The 20,167-nt window shown below is 55.0% G+C and overlaps 1 protein-coding gene across 2 annotated transcripts; it reads right to left on the reverse strand.

Annotated features, from left to right (window-relative positions):
• Nucleotides 1-2,280: 2,280 nt before the first annotated feature.
• LOC101954096 (CCN family member 1-like) lies at nucleotides 2,281-12,404 on the reverse strand. 2 transcript variants are annotated; one of them, XM_005296045.4, is made up of 5 exons: nucleotides 12,179-12,404; nucleotides 10,738-10,951; nucleotides 7,781-8,098; nucleotides 5,763-5,962; nucleotides 2,281-4,786 (listed from the first exon to the last, which is right to left on the reverse strand). In XM_005296045.4, the coding sequence occupies exons 1-5, from the start codon at nucleotides 12,227-12,229 to the stop codon at nucleotides 4,478-4,480; spliced, it is 1,092 nt and encodes a 363-aa protein (XP_005296102.2). In that variant the 5' UTR covers nucleotides 12,230-12,404; the 3' UTR covers nucleotides 2,281-4,477. The 2 variants fall into 2 exon arrangements, with proteins under 2 accessions (XP_005296102.2, XP_008171653.2); XM_008173431.4 differs by having other exon boundaries at nucleotides 10,738-10,999.
• Between the last annotated feature and the right edge of the window lie 7,763 nt (nucleotides 12,405-20,167).

The raw sequence follows: 20,167 nt of genomic DNA on the forward strand, positions 1-20,167 counted from the left end.
CTGGTGGCCCCCATTTGAGACGGCTGGTTGTGGATTAAGGGAGGAGGGTTCAGAGACGACCCAGGAGAACGACTAAAGCAGTGGGCTCCAAACTTTTGAGGGTCACACCCCTCCTTACCCGTCCATGCCCCCCGCCCCAGGCCTGGGTTGGGAGTGGGGCCGCGGCTGGGGACCCTGGATGGGGGAAGGGGATGGGAAAGGAGCAGCAGCCAGGTGCAGCTCCACTCTTGGCCCTAGGCAGGAAAAGGAGCCATGGCCAGGGGCTGAGGCTGGGGGCAGGAGTAGGGTCACAGCCAGGCCATAGTGGGGCCGGCAGCTGGGCCCTTGGCTGGTGCAGAGCCATGCACGGGGATGGCAGGGCTGGGTGGTGCTCCCCCCCCACCCCTGTGGGGGCTAACCAGGGCCTGCCCCACCACACTCCCTCAGGGGGGTGCATCCCACACCTTTGCACTAAAGGATTAGCAAACCTGCCTTCTAGTGATAGACTCCAGGAGCTCAATCGGTTTAATTTAACAAGGAGACAGATAACGGGGTGACTTGATTGCCATTTCTTGGTACCTACAGAGGGAAGAGAAATTTGCTAATGGGCTCTCCAGTGCAGCAGGCAAACATCTAACAAGATCCAACGGCTGGAAGTTAAAGCTAGACAAAATTCACACCAAAAATAAGGCACCGTTTTTGTTATCAGCGAGGGTCATTCACCATTGGAACAGCTCACCCAGGGCTCGAGCAGGTTTTCCCTCCCTGGAAATCTTTAAATCAAGATTAAATGTTTTTGAGGAGAGACGTGCTGGAGCCTGACCACAGCTATAGCACTTCCACGGGCATTAATTCAGGGCCATCCTACAGCCTGTGCTAAGCAGGTCAGACCATATGACCACTGTGGTCCCATCTGACCTTGGAATCTCTGAATGCACCTTTATTCTGCTCCAACTGCATCCTTACTCAGAGTGGCCTAGTGGGTACAGTGCTGGCCTGCTCTGCCCAGCCTGTTGGGTGACTTCAGAAAAGTCACTTCCCCCACTCCGTGCCTCAGTTTCTCCATCAGTACAATGGGGATAGCACAGAGCTCCTTTGTAAAGCACTTTGAGCTCTACCCCTGGAAAGGGCTAGGAATGATTATAACTGAATGAGCTCCCTCAGTATAACCCCCACCCCCAAAGATATACAACGCCCCTGTTCAGATCAGGCCTGTGCTAGATTTAAACCCATATAAAAAGAGTATCCAGGCAGAGTCACACCAGTTAGATTTAACTTGTATAATCTTCCCCTCCCCTCACCCCCGCCCCCGCATGCTCCTATTTCAGTGTGAAAGCTACATCGCCCAGGGAGCACCTGCACTGGGAACAGAAGAAACTCTATGGGGACTGTCACCTCCGTGGGGCAAGAGGTGTAATTCTGGTCCGTTTTTGTACAACACCTAGCCCCCAGGGGGGAGGGAGGGGGAAGAAGCTGGTCCACAGCAGAGCTCCTAGGCACTGCTGTAATACAGCTAACAACATACAGCGCCGAGCGCCCTGGTCCACAGCAGGGCTCCTAGGCATAACTACAATCCAAAGAGTTAAACCAGGTCTACGCTACGGCCTTCTGCTAGCATCACTCAGGGGTGTGGCAAGGACAGAGTGTTGCTGGTAGAAGCTCCTAGCATAGACCCACTTTGCCCACAGAGCTGCTATGACCAAGATAGCTTGCTCTGGTCAAGGAGGAGGGGGGTGGCTTTACTGTAGCAGCACAGTGCATGGTGCTGCTGCAGCCATGCTGGGAGCCCTTTGCCAGTATAGCAATCCCTAACATACCTCGCACTGTCCAGCAGTAGCTCTTGAAGCACTTTACAAAGGAGTTCGGTATCATCAGCCCCATTGTACTGAGGGGGAAACTGAGGCACACAGCAGGGAAGTGACTTGCCCAAACTCACCCACCAGGACAATGGCTGAGCTGGGACCAGCACCCAATACTCCACCCACTAGACCCCACTGCCAGTTATATGCACACTAGCAGTGCTCTGGGGGGATAGTACTGGTATAGGAGTAGGGATAAAGTGTTGCTCGTATGAATGTGATCAATCAGTCCAGCTTTGTGCTTAGACCAAGCCTAACAGTCCTGATCCTTTGGCCAAGCTGTGGGCCAGAAGCGCCTGCTCCTCTTTCTGCCCCGGCTGCCGACACTCATTTGGAGAGAGAAAAAAAACAACCAAGCAAACCCCCAAACTAGCCACCGCTGTTTTCTATAAAATAAACTTCTGTTTTATTGTGTAAATTTAAAAAAAAAAAAAACCCAAACTTCCAAAAAACGTAGACTGTCATTTATATCCAAAAATAAAAAAAAATAAGCTGCTTTTATTGTGATAAATACATATAGAATATTTTATAAACAGAGCACTGTACACTTTAGACACAGAGAAATAGCTGTGCTGGGAGGTAGCAACTGACCTGGACATAGAACAGAGACACTAACCCCTCAGGGCTACCAAGCTCAATTAACTCTTTAGTAGCTGTTTAACCTCTCAAGACAAGGCGGGGGCTGCCTCTACTGAGATGCCCCAGCGGGGATGGAACCAGAGAATCTAGAAGCAGGAGTATCTACTCTGTAGCATTTGTGAGCCTCTATACATGGTTTAGGTACGAGAGGGCGACAAGGCTGCTCAGGGTGGGTTACACGTAGCTTCAGTACGTCAGTTATCAGTGATGATCGGCCATGGCTGAAAATGCTGCTTGAGGACTCTTCTGAGTTTGATTTAAGGCAGTTTTCTGTGTATAATTTAACATGGGGCGTTGGCCATTTGTGTTTTAACAGTGAACAAGCTTTAACTTTTGAATCTCAACATCTACTACTGTAATTAATTGGTGGCTGACACCCCCCCCATTGTCTGCCACCACATAATTTCCCACAACTAAAAGTTTTAAAAAACAACAACCAACAACAACAACACTTAAAAAACCAAACCACCATTATCAACTGGAATTAAAATCGAATGCTGCCAAGCTTAGTTAGATGCACTGAAGGGAGAATTCTGGATAAACTTCTCTGGAGTGGGAGATGGGGGCAGGATGGGAGTATTTAGTGAGAGAAACAAAAAGCTGCCCTTGTCTCATATGCCATTCCTGTTCTAAGCCAAACTAAGATGAGAACTGGCCTTTCTGGAGCAGGGAAGAGACAGCTGGTCTGGTGGGGCAGTTCAGAAGAGCCCCATAAGCTTTACAAGCTTTGGTGGATCCAGCTGTGACATTTGCACCTAGCTATCTAGCCAGGGAGTGGAGCAGAAGACCAGCTTCTAAACTCCCTTCCAATTTTTTTTGGGGGGGGGGGCAGAGGACATTCGGATGGAGATACGAGTTTGCAGGATGTCTGGGGATGACCCTCCCCTCACAAAGCAATTATACCCACCAGCAAGAGAGAGAAGGGACTTGCAATCATGGTGACAGTCACTATAAACAGTGCAGGGAAGAGAAAAAAAAAAATCAAGCAGTTAATTAACAAGGCAGGGAAGACAGCAAGAAGGGGGGATGGGACGACAGATGATATGGGCTTCATTATGAAGCAAGAGCATCGCTCCAAGCTAAGTTTGAAGCTGAGTGTGAGTGTAAGAAAAAAAACAAAACAAAACAAAAAAACATTTTCCCCTAAACAATTGCCTCCCCCCCCCCCCCCGCAAATGCAACATTGCTGTACCTGTGGGTATAAAACCACCCAGCAGGGGGCGATAGAGCAGGCATGAATCCAATGCATCCTTCCCATGGGACCACAAGCCCTGTGGCTCCTGAAAAAGTGCTTTAATGAGGCTGCGGGGGAGGGGGGGAAGAAAAGAGAAGAGCCCTTTGGATTGTTAGAGGGTGGGGGCAGCTGTCTATAGCCGCCATGTGGTTCAAATGATACCTACTGTTTTCCGCCAGGGACGGAGAGGGTGTCCATTGGGGGGCTCACCACCAGGGGGCAGTGAGTGCACACAAGGCAGAGGCAGACAGCATGCCAGTTTGGAGGGGGAGCGGGTAGCAAGGTTGGGGATGGTGGTAGATGTGGTGAGATTCTCCCACTCCCAAGAGGAAGTGGGGGTGCAGTGGGGTTCTATGGGGTAGGAAATGGAAATGGGGGACACGAAGGGGCACAGGTGGAAAGAGGCACCATGGGACAGGAAGTGGTGGGGATAGGGTGACCAGACAGCAAGTGTGAAAAATCGGGACGGGGTGGGGGGTAATAGGAACCTGTATAAGAAAAAGATCCAAAAATCGGGACTGTCCCTATAAAATCGGGACATCTGGTCACCCTAGGTGGGGAGGAGGGGACACGGGTGGAAATATAGGCTAGAAAGGGGCTGCCATGTGGGGCAATAGCGCCACACGCCTACCCCCTACCCATCAGCTTAGAGACCCCCCCCCCATGGCTGAGATCCAAATCCCTGAAGTGTCATTTGAGTGTGGGGGGTATCCCTCCCCCCACACCATCACCAGGACCCCTGCCCACTCTGGGGTGCCGGCACCGCTCACTCCAGGAACTTGTGCGTGTCTCCGTCTAGCCGGTGCTGGGGGTGCATGGCAGCCTCATTGAGGGGCTGGCAGTGGGCTGGCCCGCACTGGCACGAGTGGATCACCATGACACTGCGCGTGAAGGAGTCCCCGTCAGGGCAGCGGAAGGGCACAGCCAGGGTGCGGGTGTGTAGGGGCACGCAGCAGCGCCCGTCCAGGCATGAGCCGCAGTAGCTGGGCTGGTACTTGCGGAGGCTCTTGCAGCCGGCGTAGATATAATGCACCGGCTCCTGGGCCTTGTGGGTCCGGAGACACTTCCTGCCCTTCTGCGGGGGGGGGGGGGGGGGAACACTCCAGTTAGATGCAGCTGGAAGGGGAGGGGGGAATGTGGTGGGGGTTGGAGCTGCCTGTGTGTCAGACAGCTACAAGGGCCTGATATCTACAGCTGCAGCATGGCATGAATTTGCCAGGTCTCAGCCAAGAGAGGGGGATGGGGGGGACTCAGGTGGCTGCATCCAGAGTGGAATGAGTGTGCCAGGCCTCAGCTGTGTCTGGGGGATGGGACATGAGGAGGGAATCCTGGGAATGGATGCGTTGGGGGCTCAGCTCAGTTTGGCTGGGGGAGGAGGGCAGGATAGACACTCCCAGCACTGGCAGAGATCCAACCCACCACTCAACGGCTGGGCTAAGGCTCCAGATCCCTAGCAGGGAAGTCTGGACTTCAATGGAGCCATTTATAGCAGCAGAGGATCTAGACTCTCATGGCCCCAACCAGCTTCCAAGCTGCAGCATGGCAGGAACCAGCCCAGCGTGACCCTGCATCAGCCCCTTAGTTCTTCCCCAGCCCCCCCCCCCCCCCCCGCCCCTCACTGATGTATTGGGCCCTGGATGCAGCCGTCATGTGGAGATGGGCCTCAGCAAGCCTCTTGATCTCCATTTGACAGATGGAGAAATGGAGGCACAAAGGGGAAGGGACTTTCCCAAGGTCACAGCAAGTCAGTGGCAGCACCAGGGAGAACCCAAGAGTCCTCTCCCCCCACCCAACCACCTCTGCTCTAACCACTAGACACCACTCCCCCAGAGCTGGAGATAGGACTCTTGGGGGTCTGATTCCCAGCCCCTCCTGCTCTAGCCACTAGACCCTCCCCCCCCACCCCCCCCGCCCCAGAGTCCTTTGCTAGGGTAGCAGGCTCCTTGTTCCAACACAACTTCCAGGGGCTGTCCCCACCTCCCTTGGCAAGGTCAAGGACCTTGCAGCCTATCCCCCCCCACACTGCCCCACAGGCAGGATCCCAGCCCCACCTTCAGCTTGGTGAAGTCAGGCTGGTCACAGGGTCGGATCTGACACAGCTGCGTCTCCTTGGCCAGCTTGCACTGAGGGTTGTTGTTGGTGACCCGGGTGGAGGCACCTAGGCCACAGGTCTTGGAGCAGGGAGACCAGTCCGTGGTCTGGGTTAGGCATTTCCTCAGCACAGAATGGGCCTTGAACAGAGGTGGCCAGGCTGGAGAAGGAGAGAGGGAGCTCAGTTAATACACAGGCTCGCCAGCAGGGGGTGCTTGCCATCAAGCCAGGACCTGGGAATTTCAGGTAACCCTTCAGTCACACTTCTCCTCCACCCCCCCACGCCTCCCCCCAAAGCCAGGCATGAGCTGCAAGACATGCTGGGAAATGTTCTGGTTTCAATCCCAGTCCATTATTCTATAGCCAGGCAGGTGGCTGAGTTCTGCCCCAGATCCATGTTCCTCTTCTCCCACAGCTCAGATCAGAGCTGGGGGCAGGGGACCGTTCAGGCCATTAGCACCAGCTGATAGGCCTGGGCAGGGCACCGCCCTCTCTCCCGCAGGGGAATCAGGCTATATTAGCTGATGCCACTGTGTCAGGGTGGACCCATGCCACCAGTCTCCCAACAACCCCAGGTGACATGAGGCCCTCGTAGAGCAACGGCAGACTAAACGCTGCCGTCTCTGTCCTGCCCCATTCCCACCGGAGCTGGCACTTCCATTCTCACCCTCTAGGACCATCTGCTCACCACCCCTTCACAGCGGAGACAGTCCCGCACTGCCCAGGGACTCTGCCTACCCAGCACCCTGGATTCTGGGGCCAGTTACTCAGCTTCCTCTGCTACCCTCTTGAACACGGGGGGTGGGATTCAGCTGGTGGCCAGTGGGGCCACCTCTTGAGCTGTGGCCAAGCCAGGATTTGTAACTGGAGGGTGAAATAGGTCACTGATGGGGGGGGGGGGGGGGCTGGAGAGCAAGCCCACCCCACTCCCACCCAGCTGCAGCAGCTCCTGCCCATGGGGCGAGGCCCAGCTCCCTGTGTTGCAGCCTGGCACGCCGGGTTGAAGCGCCATGCAGGTTTGGCCTACCGGCCCTCGGGGCTGATGGTGGGGCACCACCTGACCCTGTGCACCACATCACAATACCAGGAGCAGGGAGCCGGAGCCAAGCCCAGCCCCAGGGACAGACACTGTTGCTGCCAGGCAAGTGTACTCTCCAGCCCCATGTGAAAATTGGGGGCGGACGTCCCCTTCTGTCAATTGCATAATCCACTTGAAAAGGCGCCATACATACACCTACAGGCTGCCATGCCCTGCCCTGCTCCCCCTGCCCTCCTACTAACTTTGCCAATGCTTCCAGCCAGCTGTGAACTGAGCCCTTTGGGTGCCAATGATCTCAGCATCTGCCATTCCTGGGCACTCAGAAACACCCAATGTGGATTGCCAACTCTTTGGGGCAGGGACTAGCCTCCAGCCTTATGTTCCCACTGCAGTCAGCAGGGTCCCAGTCTAACTTAAATGGGCACGGACATGTGTGCCCAACCCATGCAATACAGGGAGGACTGGCGGCAAAGATAGTTTCCAGTCCAGCCACAGATGTGCAGTTAGAGCAGCCTAGAGGCCGCTCTAATTTACACTCTATGGTCCTTGGGGAGCAGAGTATAACCACAGCACAACATGCTCTGGCTGTGCCCTGATCTGTTCCCTACTGTGAGAGCAGAGCCCTTTTGCCAATTGAGGAAGTTCCCTGCAGGTGGGAGAGTAGGGTGGGAGGGAGGGGAGATTCTCCCAGAACAGACAATCAGGCTAAATGACAGGAGTTGGAGCATTAGCCTGGGGAGGTGGGAGGGAAGCACCATTCCCAGCCTCCCCACCAGGGCGGGTACATCAGATTTGAGCTCGGTGCTAGCTGGTGACAGCACCCTGCAAATCAGGCGTTATCCCACTGCACCCACCACTTCTTGCCCAGCCCTGGCATCTCATCCTGGGCTCCTAGGTAGGTGAGCATCCCCTCCCTAGCCCTTTATCTGGTGCACTCACCCGGCATGTTCTTCCAGTGCCGGTCCTTGCCCACATAGATGAGCTCGTTGCTTTTGGTCTCCCCGCCCTCAAAGGAGACCTCCCCAAACCTCTTGGCCCCCTTGCCGCACACAAACTTCTTGCAGCACTGGCCAGGCACCTTGAGCAGCTGTGAGTCAGGGCAGCTGAGGGAGGCCAGGGGCAGCTCCAGGGGGCAGAGGGGCAGGCAGCCCACGGCACCATCGATGCAGCTGCACTGGTGCTTGCAGCTGGGCTGGAAGTTCTCACCGTTCTGGTAGATCCGCCCGTTGTATTCGCACGTCCGGCCTTCCTGTTTGGCTGGGGACACAGCAGGGCCCCCGAGGGTCTTGTTAGTTAGCTGCCCAAGAGGGACCACTGCTCCCTAGCAGATCCCCCCCCCTCACATCAAGATACCCAATGTTCTAGGAACGCACTACTAGTCTGCCTGACGCCTAACCTCCCCCTGCCCCCCCACAGCCACATGTTGGCTTGGCATTATGGCTCCAGAACAGCAAGGGTCCTCTGGGTACTTTGCTGCTCAGAAGCATTGCATTATGGGAGAGGGACAGAACCACAGCAGTGGCCAGACACTTGCAGAATCAGTTGCACCACGCAGAACGGGGGTCAACAGCACCCTGGCACAGCTATGGCATGGTGCTCGGGCATCCACCCCCTTTCCTCCGGCACAGACCTACGCCCAGCTGGGGATTATTGTGCAGGTATCAGATGTGATCAGAGGAGACTTGAGGGGGAGGGGCATCCTGCACTGGGGAATAGAGAGGTCTTGGGGTTCAAGCCCCTTAAGGGGGTGGGGACACAGTATGTCTCAGACTTGGACTATTCCCATCAGAGGTCCATGGCTGGAGCCCCCTCCTGTGGCTGGGGTCCTTTGAGGGTGGTGACTAGGGTGCCCCCCAAATGAGGAAGGAACCTCACCTCTAAGGTAATTCACAGCCCATGGCCAGAGCATCCCAGGCCCTGACGAGGCCAATGGGCGCTGCTGATGCTGAGTGAGCTCGGGAGATGAAGGCCCTGGATGGATCTCAGAGGGTGTGCGGGGAGGTGGGATCCAGGTCCTTCATCCTTAGACGGCACCATTAGGCCAGCCCCAAGTGTTGGAGCGGGGACTGAGGCCGCTGCTCCTCCTAAGGGCCCAGCAGCGAGAGTTTTTAGAGAGGAGCCCCAGCTTTAAATAGCTCCAGAAAACAGGATGTGGGTCGGGATCACAAGGGCCAGGAATGGATCGTGTTGCAACAGCAGCGAAAAAAACCGAACACAAACTCTCATGCTGGATCCAGGCTCCCTCGCCTGCCGGGACCAGGGGGAAAATACCTCTCCCCCCACCCCTGAGAGAAAGGGTGTGGGGGGGCAGATTTCCAAGGATGGAGGGGCAAGTGTAGAATCCCTGCAGGAATGTGGCTGGCTCTGGCTCCCTGGCCCAACTTTTCACTCTCCTGGACACATTCCTGAGCCCTGAGCTCACAGGCTCCAGCTTCCCGCTGCCCCCCACCCCTGGACTGGGCATGAGCCGATCCACACTGGGGGCAGGGGGCACAGGTTAGCGATGCTTTCCCACCCCGACCCAGCCACCCCCCCCCCCGTGGCTCTGCGGTCTCCCCATGTTTTAATGGGCTGCTGGATGCACTCCTCTTTCTGGGCTCTGTGCTGTGCTACCCCTGAAAATTTACATGGGGGCTGAATCCCTGAGAAGCACATGTGTATTGTCAGTTTCCCATATGACCTGTCCCCACTCCTAAGCCAGACGTCCATTCCCTCCCACCCGCCCGGTATTAATGACACACACGTGGTCAAGGGAGACAGTCCGATCTGCCGCCTTCTCCCAGGCAGTCAGCTCCAGCGTGGCAGGGGTGTGTGTGTGTGTGGTGGGGGGGGGGGGGAGGCACCCTGGAAGGCATCAGCATTTTGGAGATGGGTTTTCAAACACACTGAGCCCGATTGCCTTCTCGGCCAGTCAGAACTCAAAGGGGGACCCTGCCCCCCATTTACACCCATCGTGAACTCTTGTGGGGCTAACACTAACCCATCCCACTGCCCCACAGGGCTGGTACTAACATGACTTCCAGGCTCTATTCCAAGCAGGGGGAGAAAGTGTCAGTCAATCACTGGGGCTGGTGGAGCATCAGTGACACACGTCCCCTTCACTGTCCTGGGCTCCTCTCCCCTCCCTGCTCCCACCAACACACCTCATCCAGCCCTGCCATGCCCCTGCGCTCCCACCCTGACCAGTCCTCCCCCCCCCCCGCACCTAGAGCACCTCCCCCCAAGAGACAGCGCACATTAGATCCCACTGGGGGAGGGACGGTTTCCCTGTTTAGCCCTGGATTGCCCCAAGCTGGCTGTCCCCAGAGCTCCCTTAAGGGGGGGCAGGAGGCAGCACATTCCTTCCACCAGCTCTCTGTATATAGATGCCACCTGCCCTGTGCGGGGCATCAGCTTGACATGGTTATTGAAGAACCTACAGTAACACCACTTCACTCTTGGACAGAGAGGTTCCAGGAGACACCCCACGCCCTGTCATTGCCTCAGAGATGGGAATTCCACCAGTTCAGTCAGGTGGACACCTCCCACTCCCCCCAAGTTGGTACCTGACCAACACCTTTCCTAGACTGGGGCAGGAGCTAGATCTGTTGGACTTTGCGGGGTGTGGGGGGGGGGGAAAGAGAAGGGAGGAGTTCATGGTCCCCTACATTCTTTGCCCCCCAAAAAGATCCTCTTATTTGGCTCAAGAACCGGGGTGGGGGTGTTGCCAGCAGGGTCTGTATGTGGGGGTTCATCTCACTCTTTTGGGGTGGGAGGATTGTCACAAGCAGAGTTTATATTGCCCCCCCCCCCAGTCTTCCCTGATGATCTGGAACATGGGTAACCCCCCCCCAGAGATGCAAACAGAAAGTAAACAAGGACATGCCCCCTGGTGCCGGTCCCAGCAACCTGCTTACCCCGACAGATGCCCTTGCTGGCCAAGGGGTCTGCCCCAAAGTTGCATTCCAGCCCCCTGTGGGGGTCACATGGCCAGTGCTTGCTGCAGTCGTCGTTCAGCTGCCTGGCACAGACTTTGCAGCACCCACAGCCATCAGGCACCATGCTGACCCCGGGAGCACAATGGGGTGGGCTGGGGGGGCAAACACACTGCAGAGGGCAACGACATACCACCTACAGGCAAAGAAACCCCATGGATGAGGGATAATGTTTTGTCAGGACCTAGAAAAAATGAGTCACAGCTGGTTGTGAATAGACACCATGTTGGTGGGGGGAAGGGACAGAATAACATTTCTGTAGGTCCTACAAAAGTGTTTTGCAGGTTTTAAATAGACAAGCCCTGCCGAGTCCAAACATTTCCCCCCACCCCCATGAGTAGACACACTGGGCAAGCACTTCAACGAAGGGACTATTTTGGGATGGATGAGCCAGTCCCCTTTTTATAGGAGGTGGCACTAAAATAGTTTCCTAGGTGCAGCTGCATTTCTCAAAGGATCTGCATTCCCCCCACCCCCACGTTAAACCACAACAATAAAAATCCAGCCAGGATCAAAGTCACCACCATGGAGACAGGCAGGGCAGAGAACAGATAGGGATTTAGGGAAGTAATAAAAGAAAAGAAAAAAAAAATCTCAGGATCAAATTCTGCTCTCAGGCTAGCACAAGACCCACTGGAGTTACTCCTGATCTTTTTTCAGAACAGCAGCCGTGTTAGTCTGTATCCGCAAAAAGAACAGGAGTACTTGTGGCACCTTAGAGACTGTTATAGTACTCTTACTCCTGATCTTGTTTACACTAATTTAAATCCAGAGCAGCAGCACAGGCAGTGACTCCAGGTTTATACCAGAGCAAGTGAGCTCAGAAGGCCGGAACTTCAGCTAGCCTAAACCAGTGTCACGCCCACTGAGCATCTAGGAGAAAAATCTTCAAATTCAGGAGCCCAAAGTTAGGCACCTAAAAGAAAAAAAAGTCAGTAGCCAGGTTTGCAGAACACCCAGCACCACGTGAAGTCAACGCGAACAGGCTCTGAAAGGCCGGGTCAGTTCTCAATAGGACCCAGTTCCTTAGCTGGGATCCCCCAGATGGGGGGGGGGGGGGATAGCCCCAGATGGGGGGGGGGGGGGATAGCCCCAGATGGGGGGGGGGGGGATAGCCCCAGATGGGGGGGGGGGGGGGGGATAGCCCCAGATGGGGGGGGGGGGGGGGATAGCCCCAGATGGGAACGGGCTCCCTAGACAGGGGCGCAGACTTTAGAGCCCCCAAAACGAGTCCCTCAGCCGGTGTAAATCAGTCTCGCTCCGGCGAGTCAATAGGAGCGACTGATTTACACCAGCTGAGGATCTGCCCGTCCATCCCCAAGCGGGAAGCTGGGATCCCGAAGTCGGAAGATTCCCCACTCACCAGAGCAACGCGCAGCAGGAAAACAAAGCTGAGCAGAGACGCTTGTTTCATCGCGGACTTAAACGGGCCCGAGGAAAGAACTGCCCAGAGGGGCTCGGGGGAACTGAGTCACAGCTGATCCGAGCAACCAGCCAGTCTTAGCACTACCGCCGCTCAGCAACCTCCAGCCTACACAATTAGCACATGCATCATCTAATCACCCCGGTGGCGTCTGTACCAGCCCTTTTCGGCTTCCCATTTATATGGCCACCACCAGCGCCCCGCCCACCAGCCTTGGCCGGCCAATAGCAAGGGTGGCGCCCTTCCAGGGGGAAGGGGAGGGGCCTGCGGCGGTGGGAGGGGCCGCATGAATGGAGTCATTCATAAAATGAGAGGTGCTGCTGCATTCCAGGGCTGCGCGTGGAAAGCGGCGCATTCCGCTCGGAGCCAGGCGCTGCCGCGGAGCCGGATGAATGCAGCGCCTTGCCTGGTTGCCTTTGCTCCCCGTGCCACAGACATACCAGGGCGAGGAGCAGCGCCGGCCGCAACCATCCTTGCAATGCACGAAAACAAACTCAAAGCGAGCGGGCGGCAGAAGGAGCGAAAGAGAACGGAGAAAAGAAAATAAACAGCGCGCCGGTGGTAATGCGAGCCAGGCGCTGCTGAGCTCCCCGGCGGGCCAGGGGGGGCGCATCAAAGGGGGGGGGGTAGGAGCAGGTCTCAGGGGCGTCACTAAGGTAGGGCAGGGTGGGCCATCTGTCCACGCCTCCCCTGCTGCTCAAAAGCACTGGGTTATGCGGGCCCATAGGGTCTGCTGCCCACCATCATTCATCGAGGTTAAGGCCCAAGGGGACTACGAGACCATTGACTAGGACCAGCACCCTGGAAAGCAGGCCCCGCCCCCAGTGTTTGAGCCAGAGGTGCAACCAGGATTTTCGGCTAAGGGGCAGGGCCAGCTTACCTAAATTTGGGTGGCATTGTGACCTGGTGCATGAGGTCCAATGCCACTCAAATCTGGCCCAGCTGCCCCGTCATACAATGCCTCCCTTGGGGGGCATCTCCTCCCCCCAGACTCTGAAGAATGGGGGCATTGCTCCTGCACCACCACTCAAAGTTGCCCCCCCCCCCATTGAAAACAAACAGCGCCCCTGCTCAGCTCTCTGGGTGTAAATCTGGAAGCCAGAAGAGTTGTTCTGGATCCACTGCACAGAGAACTGGGAGCAATAGGTTATTCCCCATTTACACAAGGGGAGAGGAGAATCAGACCCCCTGGAGTTACTCTGGATTTACACTGGAGTGAGTGAAAGGGAAATCAGGATCCATGGAGTCACTCCAGATACACACTAGCACAAGCGGAGAATCCGCTCCAGTGGGGTTACTCTGGACTCACACCATGTGAGTAAGGAGAAGCAAGTCTCTGAACAAAAGGGACTGTTTCTCCTCCCGCTGGGTTAGAGTGCTCTCAGCTATGCTGGTGTGGATCTGGAGTAACTCCAGATCAGTGTCAGGGGAGTTACTCAGGATTTACACCAGCCTAACTGAGAGAAGAAGCCTTCCCACTTCCTCACTGGGTTGCAAATCAGGAGCAGCTCCAGTGAAATCAAGGGACCCCATTCTCATCTCACTTACTTCAGATTAACACTTGATGAACCCCAGCAGAGTGTCTCCTGATTGTCCTCTCACTCACAGCTGGTGTCACTCATCCCCAGTGCAATTACACCAAGGATCATCTAGTGGGTATTAGCTCTGTACTCAGGGGCCCAGACCCCTGTGTGTGGTAAATGGAACTTGCTCCATTGGAGTCAATGGGCCAGATCCCTATTCAGTGGAGTGACACTAATTTGCACCAGCTGAGGATCTGGCCCAGTAATTTTTTTTTGCGGGGTGGGGGACCATAACAGTTCTTACTGCCAGGGTTGGCCAGTTCTACCCCACTCCTAGGCTAGGAGAATTAATCAGCTGCTGCCTGGCTCATTCCAAAGGTAGCTAAATAACGCTCTGTTCCTCCCAGCTAGATAAGTCCCCGGTGTATAAAGGAAGCATCCAGAGAGGGAAATAACCCACAGCAGGGATTTCCCCCTGTGCCAGCTCAGAGCTCTGATCCGCCGGTGGAACGATTTATAGCTCGACATTCCTGCCTGTTATTTCCTGCAGCGGCTTCTTTGGTTAGCAGGGTCTGGGTGGGGTTTTCACCTTGATCTGTTTTTCACCCTGACTGAGAGGAAGAGGAGACATTGTTAATATCCCAGCAGCCCCAGGGGCAGGCACCAGTGGAGTCCTGGGCTCGAACTGGGACCAGGTGCTAGCCAGCCAGAAGACCCTGCGCTAACTGTGAAGGGACCTGACATTTGGGGTCTCTGGGATCCCATTGGAAACCAGACCCCAAGCTGCAGATAGGGGTTTGTAAATGCTGTATACTGGGGCCCTCACTGGGGTTAAGGCTGCTTTAAACCCCCCATATCTGGGGCCCTGCCTCCCCGTGTGGCACATATGCCCCCATCACACCTCCCCACTGCTCCACCTGAATCTCACACACAATGGCTCAGCCGCTGTTCCTTCGGTCACTGTGGAGCCAGGACCCTCCTGCCCTGCCCCAGCCTTGTATAGCTGCCCAGTGAGGTTTGGTTCCATGCACACACCCCTAGGGAGTATTAGCACCTGCAAATTCATTGAAGACATGCAGATTAGCTCAGGGCAGGGCCGGCGCTTCCACTAGGCGACCCTAGGATTTGGGGGGCGGAAATTCAGCAGCGGGGGGTCCTTCTGCTCCAGAAATTCAGCGGCGGGTCCTTCACTTGCTCCGGGACCCACCGCCGAAGAGCCCCGAAGACGTGGAGCAGAAGGACCCCTGCCGCCAAAGACCCCAGGCCCCCTGAATGCTCAGACGAGGAGCGCTGCCGCCTAGGGTGGCAAAAATCCTGGCGCCGCTCCTGGCTCAGGGGATCATTTGCATAAAATGTCACATGAGGAGCTGCACAAAACTTGGCAGCTGTGGGTAAGTTAGAGCTGCCTTGTGGCTGCTCTAACTCGTGCTCTTCCTCTGAGCCCCAGGAGCCATAAGAGCACAGCCACAGCTCAGTGTGCTCTGGCTACGCTTCGGATCCACCCCACGCCTGTGCTGGGAGCAGGGTGGGTGCAGAGTCCTTATGCCAGCCAGGACGGACCCTCTGCAGGAGTGAGGATCACACCCACTTTACACTGCCAGAACGGCCCTTTGGGTCCAGCCACAATGGCGATAGCCGGCAGGTTCCCGGCCTGTATCGCTGCAGGTGACAAGAGTTGCCTCCCAGTAAGTATGGCAGCAGCTGATTTGATTCTAGCTGGCTTGCCCAAATCTATCTCACAATGCAGTGCTTTACCTAGAAGACCATGCTGCCAACTGCAGTGCTGGGCCTGGGCACCATGGGACAAGTGTGCTGGTACAAATGCAACTCAAAGTCCCCAGCTCTTAGTGACAGACCCTAGAGCCTGGACCCAAAAGTCCTAGATCTCTCTCCCCTCCCAGAGCCAGGGAGAGAACCCAAGAGTCCAGGCTCTACCCAGTAAACCCCACTCCCCTCAGAGCTGGGCATAGAACACAGGAGTCCTGGCTCCCAGCTGCCTGGCTCTACCCACTAGACCCTATTCCCCCCCTCAGAGCTGGGGAATGAACCAGGTGTTCTCACTCAGACAGACATTCCCAATCAGGAACAGTCAACATGGATTCACCAAGGGCAAGTCATGCCTGACCAACCTGATTGCCTTCTATGATGAGATAACTGGCTCTGTGGATATGGGGAAAGCAGTGAATGTGATATATCTTGACTTTAGCAAAGCTTTTGCTACAGTCTCCCACAGTATTCTTGCCATCAAGTTAAAGTAGTATGGATTGGATGAATGGACTATAAGGTGGATAGAAAGCTGGCTAGATTGTCAGGCTCAATGGGTAGCGATCAAGGGCTCAATGTCTAGTTGGCAGAGTTCCCCAGGGGTTGGTCCTGGGGCTGGTTTTGTTCAGCATCTTCATTAACGATCTGGATGATGGGATGAATTGCACCCTCAGCAAGTTCACAGATGACACTAAACTGCGAGGAAAGGTAGATATGCTGGAGGGTAGGGATAGGGTCCAGAGTGACCTAGATAAATTGGAGGATTGGGCCAAAAGAAATCTGAGGAGGTTCAACAAGGACAAGCGCAGTGTCCTGCACTTAGGATGGAAGAATCCCATGCACTGCTACAGGCTGGAGACTGACTGGCTAAACAGCAGTTCTGCAGAAGAGGGCCTGGGGATTACAGTGGACAAGAAGCTGGATATGAGTCAACAGTGTGCTCTTGTTGCCAAGAAGGCCAACAGCATTTTGGGCTGTATTAGTAGGCGCATTGCCAGCAGATGGAGGGAAGTGATTATTCCCCTCTATTCGGCGCTGGTGAGGCCACACCTGGAGTATTGTATCCAGTTTTGGTCCCCCCATTACAGAAGGGGGTGGACAAATTGGAGAGAGTCCAGCGGAGGGCAACGAAAATGATTAGGGGGCTGGGGCACGTGATTTATGAGGTGAGGCTGAGGGAACTGGGGTTATTTAGTCTGCAGAAGAGAAGAATGAGGGGGGATTTGATAGCAGCCTTCAACTACCTGAAGGGGGGTTCCAAAGAGGATGGATCTAGACTGTTCTCAGTGGTGGCAGATGACAGAACAAGGAGCAATGGTCTCAAGTTGCGGTGGGGGAGGTCTAGGTTGGATATTAGGACACACTATTTCACTAGGAGGGTGGTGAAGCACTGGAATGGGTTCTCTAGGGAGGTGGTGGAATCTCCATCCTTAGAGGGTTTTAAGGCATGGCTTGACAAAACCCTGGCTGGGATGATTTAGTTGGGAATTGGACCTGCTTTGAGCAGGAGATTGGACTATGTGACCTTCTGCGGTCTCTTCCAACCCTGAGATTCTATGATAATCCCCACTAAGCACTGGAGTCCCTCTCCACCCCCCTGTGTGTTCCTAGCCTGAGAGGCTCAAGCAGAAAGGACCCTGTGTGTTGCTGGCCCTTGTGCCCCGAGCGCTCTGCCAGCTGGCAAGTCCTTCAGTGACCCATTCCTCCTCCCTGGGCGTAACACACGGAGACACAACTCACCTGGGCCACCCTCTGCATGGCCTTCCTGCACATTAGCCAGGGCGAGATGAGGGGGCTAAGTACAGACAGGGGGTCAGCTCTGGGAGCTTCTGCCCCCCCCCCCCCCGACTGTATAGCTGCCTCCTTTCCCTTGGCTCAGGAGACAGTTGAGGTCACAAACACAATTATTTCCTTCTGTTCCAGATGGCTCAGGAGCGGTGGGATGGGGGTGCACACACAGGTCTGTATCCTCCCACACCTATGAGCAAAAGCTGCCAGGTCTATGACTCAGCCCCTCTGGCAGCTTGCAAGAGGCCCTTGGCATTACTCAGCCCGCAGCCGACTGGTCCCAGGAAGGACCTGCTCACTATGAGTGAATGTGCTGGTGGGAGCCAGGCTGCTCCAGATGTGCTCCTGCATAGGGGTGACCCAGCGTGGGGGATGGAAATGACTCCCCATTCCATGATCTCCTGCATGGCTGTGCCCCATACACGCTGTGCCTAGCGCAACCCCTCTCTCTGCCTGCCTAGCCCTCTATGCACCCACACCCCTCTATCCATCCATCTCTCCACACCACTCCACCTCCCCCTCCATCCATCCCTCTATGCACCCACACCGCTCCACCTCCCCCTCCATCCATCCCTCCCTCCCCACCGCTCCACCTCCCCCTCCATCCATCCCTCCCCACTGTTCCACCTCCCCCTCCATCCATCCATACCCCTCTGTCCAGCCACCCTCTGTCCCAATCCCTCTACCTACCTACTCAGCCATGCAGATCCCACATCTAAATCCCTCTACCATACCTCTAACTACCTATCCATCAATCCATCCACCTCTTTCCCTCTATTCCTAAATCCACACCCCTCTATCCATCCATCCACACTTCTATCTATCCCTTCCTCTGAACTCCTTTGCTACCAATCTCCATTTGTCTATCCCTCTATACAAAGTCCTCTGTTGACTTGATCGCAGTGTATCTGTACCTTCACAGGGAGAAAATCCCAGATAATGAATGGGTCTTTAGGTCTAGCAGCAAAAAGCAGAACAAGTCTCAATGGCTGGAAGCTGGCACCAGACAAATTCTAACTGGAAATGAGGCCCTGACTGACTATTGGTAAATCCACCACTTCTCTTGGGAGTTTGTTCCATCGCTCAATGGCTTCACGTCCAGGCTGGAGGCCTTTCTGGAAGAAGCTTTTAGGCAAAGCCAAGTTACTGGGCTCAGTGCAGAGGAACTGGGTGAATTCTCGGTCATGGGTTGTACAGGGGGTCAGACTAGGTGATCAAATGGCTTCTTGCCATAAAACCTACAAATCTATCCCTCTATACAGACCTCTTCCTAAGTTCCTCTAGGCATGCCCCCTTTCTCTCTCTGTCTCAGGTGTTAACACTTCTTCTGCCCATGGGGGCTCACACCAAAGACACAGAAAACCAGCCCAGGTTCCCCTCCTCCTGGGAGATGCTGCTCCAAGACTCTGTTCCAGGGGGGCAGAATTCCAGTCCATGTTTCCACCTTATTCTAACCCCGTGGTTCCCAAACTGGGGTTTGCAAAATGTTACAGGGCGTTCTCAGGAAAAAATTCCCTAATGGCGGACAAAGCTGTCCCTAGGGACCCTGGGCAGCACGGGCCAGCAGACCAGAGCCCCTGGACTTCCAAGAGCTAAGCAGATCAAAGCAAGCATATCTATCACACTGAGATTTACACTTCAAGACTCCTTATAAGAAATGGAAAGGGAGATGGATATTTGTTGCTGTTTTTAAAATGAAGTAGGCAGCTAGTATTGTTTTAAAAATTATGAAGAACAAGTTTAAGCTTTGTTGTAACGTGCGTTATTTGCCTGGACTGCTCCAGACCTGACTGCTTGTGTAGGAGGAACTCTGAGTTGGCTTCTTAAATCCCTTCGTGTTGTTTCCCATCTGATACTCCTTGATGAAACATAGGAGCCTTGTCTTGATACAGGCTATGAAAGTGAGATCTTGGAAGAGTGTTGCTGTTTTCATAATGTAATAAAAATACTGTGATAATAATTAATAAATAATAATAATAATAGTGTGTAATAAGCATGTCATAAAAACCAATTTTCTATTTCCAAGATCGTTGCTTTTATCATTTATACTCACGTAAAGGAGAAAATCCTTAGAAATATTCATTTTTAGGAGGAGCGTAGAGGTGTAGACTCACCCCTGTGGCACCTCCTGCTGGTCTCTTCTGGAAATTAGCTCTTCCAGCATCCTGGAGCACCCCCTGCAGACCAGCAATCCACCTGTCCTCTGCCCCCCCCCCCCCCATGTCCCTCCCAGACACCAGTGCCCTTGTATCTGGGGTGCTGTGCCCTGGCAGTACACCCCTCAGTACTTACAGGGTTTCCCCACCCCCAGGGGAACCCCCCACCTCCTATCCCTACCTCACCTCAGAATAAGGCCATTGCCAGTCACCAACTAGTCCCCGCTCCCTGGGGCAGATTGCAGTATAGGCCACTCATCACAGGTAAGGTTGGGTTTGGACCTGCTGCCTTGGCCTACCCATGGGCTGCCCACTGCAACCCCCAGTACCTCTTGGCCTCCTACTAGGCCACAACCTGGGGCTATCCAGGCCAGAGCTCCCCAGCCCTACTCCACTCAGGTACCCTGTGTCAAGCTCCCTACAGCCAGGCCCTTCTCCCTCTGAGGGCAGACAGAAACTATTGAGTGCCTGGCTCCCAGCCTTTTTATTCAGGCCAGCTGAGGCCTGATTGGGGCATGGCCCAGCTGCAGCTGCTTCCCCAATCAGCCTTGTAGCTTTTCCTTTGCCCCAGTCCTGCTCCCTGGCTGTTTTAAGCCCTTCAGGACAGGAGTAGGGTAAACACCCCGCTACAAGGGGGTTCATCCGATCCTCTGTCCGTTCACGTATCCGGGCAGAGTTCCTCTGGGTGGCGTCCACTG

The sequence above is a fragment of the Chrysemys picta genome, chromosome 22 (genome assembly GCF_011386835.1).
Source record: "Chrysemys picta bellii isolate R12L10 chromosome 22, ASM1138683v2, whole genome shotgun sequence".
Lineage (NCBI taxonomy): Eukaryota > Metazoa > Chordata > Testudines > Emydidae > Chrysemys > Chrysemys picta.